Source organism: Coregonus lavaretus (assembly GCF_964263955.1).
Source record: "Coregonus lavaretus genome assembly, chromosome: 30".
Taxonomy (NCBI): domain Eukaryota; kingdom Metazoa; phylum Chordata; class Actinopteri; order Salmoniformes; family Salmonidae; genus Coregonus; species Coregonus lavaretus.
Window position 1 is genome coordinate 39,396,983 of NC_140017.1, and position 6,000 is coordinate 39,402,982.

The window sequence follows — 6,000 nt, forward strand, 5'->3', positions numbered from 1 at the left end:
CACTGCTCTCGATAGTGTCACAGCTCTCGATAGTATCACTGCTATTGATAGTATCACTGCTCTTGATAGTGTCACTGCTCTTGATAGTGTCACTGCTCTTGATAGTATCACTGCTCTTGATAGTATCACTGCTCTCGATAGCATCACTGCTCTTGATAGTATCACTGCTCTTGATAGTGTCACTGCTCTTGATAGTGTCACTGCTCTTGATAGTATCACTGCTCTTGATAGTATCACTGCTCTCGATAGCATCACTGCTCTTGATAGTATCACTGCTCTTTATTAAGCTTTACGTATCGACCTGAAGGCCTTTCTCAGAGCTTTTGTGCGTTTTATTTTTAAATTAGCACCCTTATGTAGACATAGCTCCACCCACATCCGTTCAATGCATCGAATGGGGTTGGAGTCGAGGGAAAATAAGTAAAGTGTTACCAAATATAACAATGTGCATTTTTTAAGTATTCTAATAAAGTGTGTACATAAAACGTATTAAACACGTCTGTAAAACCACAATGAGGACATCGACCCATCAGCGACTGGAGGGTTTAGTTGAAATATATATTTGCTGAATGGAGGGCCATCCATTTTCATTTCAGATAGGTCTGATTTTCTCTAGGTACCCCTTATTATAAATAACCTACAGTACATGTTGACTGATTGAAATAAGTTATTTCCCAAGGACAGATTATAACTAGAAAAAACAATAACGTTAAACCATTCACTAATAATCAAAAAACTACTTTGTTGTATTTCTGCCTGAATTGCAGTTTCACCGGAAACGTTCTGATTTCCCCAAAGACTCGCCATGTCAAAAAACAAGGTTTCTTCAGAGAAGTAATCTTTTAGAATCTATATTCAGAAGTGACTGAGTCATTGGTTCTGGGAAAGACACACGGGACTACACTATTCTTATTTAACACCCGATAGGCCAACTCTTTTGTTGTGAGTGTCATCATTGGTGGAAACCGAGACATTGAAACATTTCTAAGCTCCTATAGCATCATACCCATCATTAATGGTAACATATAAAAGGAGCACAGAGGGAGGGTTGTCAGGACCGTGAGAGGTGAGAGACTCAGTGAAAAGCTATGCTGCAACTAGCAGACCTCCTGGTGATCACTCTGGTGACAGTGACAGCTAAGGCTGGGGATCCTGTGTGCAGACTTTATGGAACAAAAGAACTGTCACAGTTCTCAAAGGAGGGAGACGTCAATTTAGGAGGCATTTTTTCCTTTCACCAAAACCCAGTCAGTGTGAATCCAACTCTGCAGGTCAACCCAGGAATGATCACATGTGAAGGGTAAGAAATTGTTGAAAAATTGTTTAGTGTGAATCATAATGCTTAGGTCTCTGTTCACATGTACAAACATGTATGGTCACAGGTGTGTATATTATGGTCACAGGTGTGTATATTATGGTCACAGGTGTGTATATTATGGTCACAGGTGAGTAAGAAAAATCTTATTCAAAAAGTGTTGAAAACCGTCTGTCTCCGGCTGGGATTTCACTGACTAAATGCTTTATACGTCTGTCTCTGGCTTGGATTTCACTGACTAAAACTGAAGTGACAGCACTAGATCTCCTCTCTGCAGGCTGGACCCAGGTGAGCTCCAGTATGCCCAGACCATGATCTTTGCCATAGAGGAGATCAATAACAGTTCTGAGCTGCTGCCAGGCCTGTCTCTGGGCTACAGGATCTTTGACTCGTGCCCCAGCATCCCCCTGTCTGTTCGGGCGTCCCTGGCTCTGATGAACGGACACGAGGAGGAGTCACAGAGCTGCACCAAGCCCTCCACCGTGCACGCTGTCATAGGGGAGACCACCTCCACCTCGACCATAGCCATGGCGCTCACCATGGGGCCCTTCCACATACCTGTGGTGAGTCAGGGAGTGTATGGGTGTGTGTGTATGTACTGAAAGAGAAAGGCAGAGATTATACTATGTGAAAACACTGCCTCGCCTAAGTACTACGTTGGAGCAGTGTGTAAGAAACGTCTGTCTTCTGTCTTCCAGCTCAGTCATTCAGCCACCTGTGCTTGTCTGAGTAACAGAAGGCAATACCCTTCGTTCTTCAGAACCATCCCCAGTGACTTCTATCAGAGTAGAGCCCTGGCGAAGCTGGTCAAACACTTTGGCTGGACCTGGGTGGGGGCCATCAGAACCAACAGTGACTATGGTAACAATGGCATGGCCACCTTCCTGAAAGCAGCGTCCAGTGAAGGGGTGTGTGTAGAGTACTCAGTGGCAATCTACAGGACCGACCCCAGAGAGTGGTTCCTAAAGGTGGTGGACATCATTAAACAGTCCACCTCCAAGGTGATCGTGGCGTTTGCAGACGGCACAGACCTGGACATCCTCATCAAAGAGCTGTACCTGCAGAACGTGACGGGGCTGCAGTGGGTGGGTAGCGAGGGTTGGATCACCTACCGTTACATCGCCTCCCACGTCAACTACGCCGTGGTCCAAGGGGCGGTGGGCTTCGCCGTGCCCAACGCGGTCATCCCCGGCCTGGGGGAGTTCTTGGCCAACAGGCGACCCTCCACCCAGCTGGGGGATAGGGGGCTGGTGGAGTTATGGGAGAGTGTGTTCAGCTGCAGCATGACTCCTGACTCACAGGGCTCCCCAGTCAGAGCCTGCACAGGGAGGGAGTCCCTGAGAGACAGTGGCTCCCGCTACACGGATGTGTCAGACGCTAGTCTGCTCAACAACATCTACAAAGCTGTGTATGCTGTGGCTCACGCTCTACACCTGCTCACTTCCTGTCAGAGTGGACAGGGGCCTTTTCAAAATAACACGTGTCCAGACATGGATAAAATAGAGCCTTGGCAGGTAAAGTACCTCTGTGGCTTTTCACCAAGCCAACAGATAACACCTGTAGCCTGTGACAGCAGGTCGGGGGGGAGAAAGCAACCCACGTCTATTTATTTTCTTCCTCCAGGTGTTGCACTACCTGACCCAGGTGAACTTCACCACTAAGCATGGGGAGAGGGTGTTCTTTGATGAGCAGGGGGATCCATCGGCACGCTACGCCCTGGTCAACTGGCAGATGGATAACACAGGGTACATCTTGTTCGAGACCATCGGCTACTATGACGACTCACAGCCAGAGGGAAAGAAGTTTGAGATGAAGGAGGGTGTGAGTGCCGTCTGGGCAGGCAATCAGCCTGAGGTAAGGACCTGTTAGGGAGAGCCCTCCTTCAATCATTCAACACAAGTGTGACTGTGTTCCTTTAAGCCAAGTCTTTTTTACAGTGAGAGTTTTGTGTTAAAGTATACTGTATACTTGTGTGTGACTAAATATGAGTGATCCCTTGGGGTAAAGTGTGGCTGTGCGTTCCAGGTACCCAGGTCTATCTGCAGTGAGAGCTGTCTGCCAGGGACCCGCAGGGCCTTCGTTAAGGGGAAACCTGTCTGTTGCTTTGACTGCATCGAATGTGCAGACGGGGAGTTCAGCAACACCACAAGTGAGACCTCGGGACTCGTAGCCTTTACTCTAGCCTTCATCATGTTCATGTTGGGAAGAATCTCAGCCAGCACTTTACTGGTCTATCTAAAGATGTACTCGCTGTACATAATCAAACTGTTTATGTTTTCAGATGCAGTGACATGTACAACATGCCCCCCTGAGTACAAGTCAAACGAAGAGAGGAATAACTGTAATTTGAAAGGCATTGAATACCTCACCTTCAGGGAACTCATGGGTATAATGTTGGTGGCATTCTCTGTGTTTGGTGGGTGTCTGACAATGACAATAGCGCTGATATTCTTCCACTACAGAAAGACTCCCATCGTCAGGGCCAACAACTCTGAGCTGAGCTTCCTGCTGCTCTTCTCCTTGACTCTGTGTTTTCTGTGTTCTCTTACTTTCATTGGCCGGCCCTCTGAGTGGTCCTGTATGCTGCGCCACACAGCGTTTGGGATCACCTTCGTCCTCTGCATCTCTTGTGTTCTGGGGAAAACAATAGTGGTGTTGATGGCCTTCAGGGCAGCACTTCCAGGCAGTAATGTCATGAAATGGTTTGGGCCTCCACAGCAGAGACTCAGTGTTCTGGCTTTCACTCTCATACAGGTCCTGATCTGTGTTCTTTGGTTAACAGTCTCCCCTCCTTTCCCCTACAAGAATATGAAGACTTATAAGGAAAAGATCATTCTAGAGTGTGATGTGGGTTCAGCCATTGGTTTCTGGGCTGTGTTGGGGTATATAGGACTCCTGGCTCTCTTGTGCTTTGTGCTGGCTTTTCTGGCTCGGAAGCTGCCTGATAACTTCAACGAGGCCAAATTCATCACCTTCAGCATGCTCATATTCTGTGCAGTCTGGATCACCTTTATCCCAGCTTATGTCAGCTCTCCTGGGAAGTTCACTGTAGCTGTGGAGATCTTTGCCATTCTGGCCTCTAGTTATGGAATGCTATTTTGTATATTTCTCCCGAAATGCTACATCATTTTATGTAAACCAGAGAAAAACACAAAAAAACATTTGATGGGTAACATGTCATCAAAAGCACTTTGACTTCGTTGCAACACCTATCGAATATACTTTACATTACTGACTTGAAAATGTTTCGATGTTAGATGATATTGTTTATACAGTCTTTGTCTAATATAATGTTTTTAGATAATATGACATATTGTAAGTTTCATCTCGTATATTTATATCCTAATCTGTGCGATATTCAATAAATTGTGGCCGATAATGGTTTCTCTGCTAATTTCTCAAAGATCTCTTCTCAACTGTGATGAATAACCATTGAAACTCAGTGGAACTAATAATATATTGACATCACATCTGCGAGGTCTATTAAAAGGTAAAATCACAACCCCAATTCAATAAACGTATCATGTTGCCTATTTTAAGGGGTCCTTATTACATGTGTAATTACATTGTAACAAGTGTTGTAGTTAATTATTGGAACTTATAGTTACACTGTATTAACAACATGTGACTGATGGTAACTGCAGTCTGTAAATACAGAGGTGTAACAACAAATGCTTGTTACTGTGCTTGTTACAAATGGGCAAGTTTCCACTAAATTCACCAATGTAGCATTTGGTTTCTTCTCAGCTGAATCTGATTCAGTAATAATTGTCACGGGGTTGTGATCTCTTGTGGACAGATGCGCTGGGTGTCAGAGGTTAAAGGTTAAAGGTTGGAGGATCATTAGGCTCTAATTACCTACCCGTGAATGTGCACTCTTCAAAAATCTCCATTCAATGTTGTTGCTAGCACTTTTGATAACTTTTGGTTGAGTTTACAAAAACAGATCAGATACAGGTCAACGTCACTGACTGGGGTCCACCGTATGGATGTCATCCCAGATTATAATATTTGTACTTGTAATTATTGTGTACCCATTATGACAACCTGGACCTCCTTGCCATCCAAGTCAGATGATAAACCCACTAGCACACCACATAGTACATGTAATATCAGCGTAAGTAGAACGTAATTAATAGGTGTTACACAGGATTGACCTAGTTAAAATGAAGTGTATTTCTATGTAATTAATTATTACTCAATACCAAGTGAAAATACCTTCAAAAGATGAGCTTCTACTTTAGTCAACTTTATTGAAACATGTAAAAAATTACATTTCTTATGAAATAATAAGGACTTTTAATTCGATTAAACAAAGATATTGTCAATAATCAATAACATAAATCTGTAGCCTACAGTATGGTGAATAGCCTCGATCAGTGGTTCCTCAAACTGTGGGTTGATACCCACTTTTGGGTCGCGGCATGGGTCCAGGTGGGTCGCGGGATGATTCTTTTATATATATATATATATTTTTTAAATTGATTTTAGGAATGGAAAAACACCTTCAGTGTAAACTTAAATGACAAAAAAACAAATAGATAGTATGTAGAAAAGATAATGGACCTACACCACCCGGTCAAAAGTTTTAGAACACCTACTCATTCAAGGGTTTTTCTTTATTTTTACTATTTTCTACATTGTAGAATAATAGTGAAGACATCAAAACTATGAAATGACACATA

The 6,000-nt window shown here is 43.8% G+C and overlaps 1 protein-coding gene across 1 annotated transcript; it reads left to right on the forward strand.

The window, feature by feature from the left end:
• Window positions 1–1,088: 1,088 nt before the first annotated feature.
• Window positions 1,089–4,510, forward strand: LOC311105924 (extracellular calcium-sensing receptor-like; the record flags this gene model as incomplete). Its single annotated transcript, XM_084148160.1, has 6 exons — window positions 1,089–1,300; window positions 1,593–1,878; window positions 2,014–2,829; window positions 2,939–3,169; window positions 3,341–3,464; window positions 3,597–4,510. 6 exons carry the CDS (start codon window positions 1,089–1,091, stop codon window positions 4,508–4,510), a joined length of 2,583 nt encoding a protein of 860 aa, XP_084004286.1.
• Between the last annotated feature and the right edge of the window lie 1,490 nt (window positions 4,511–6,000).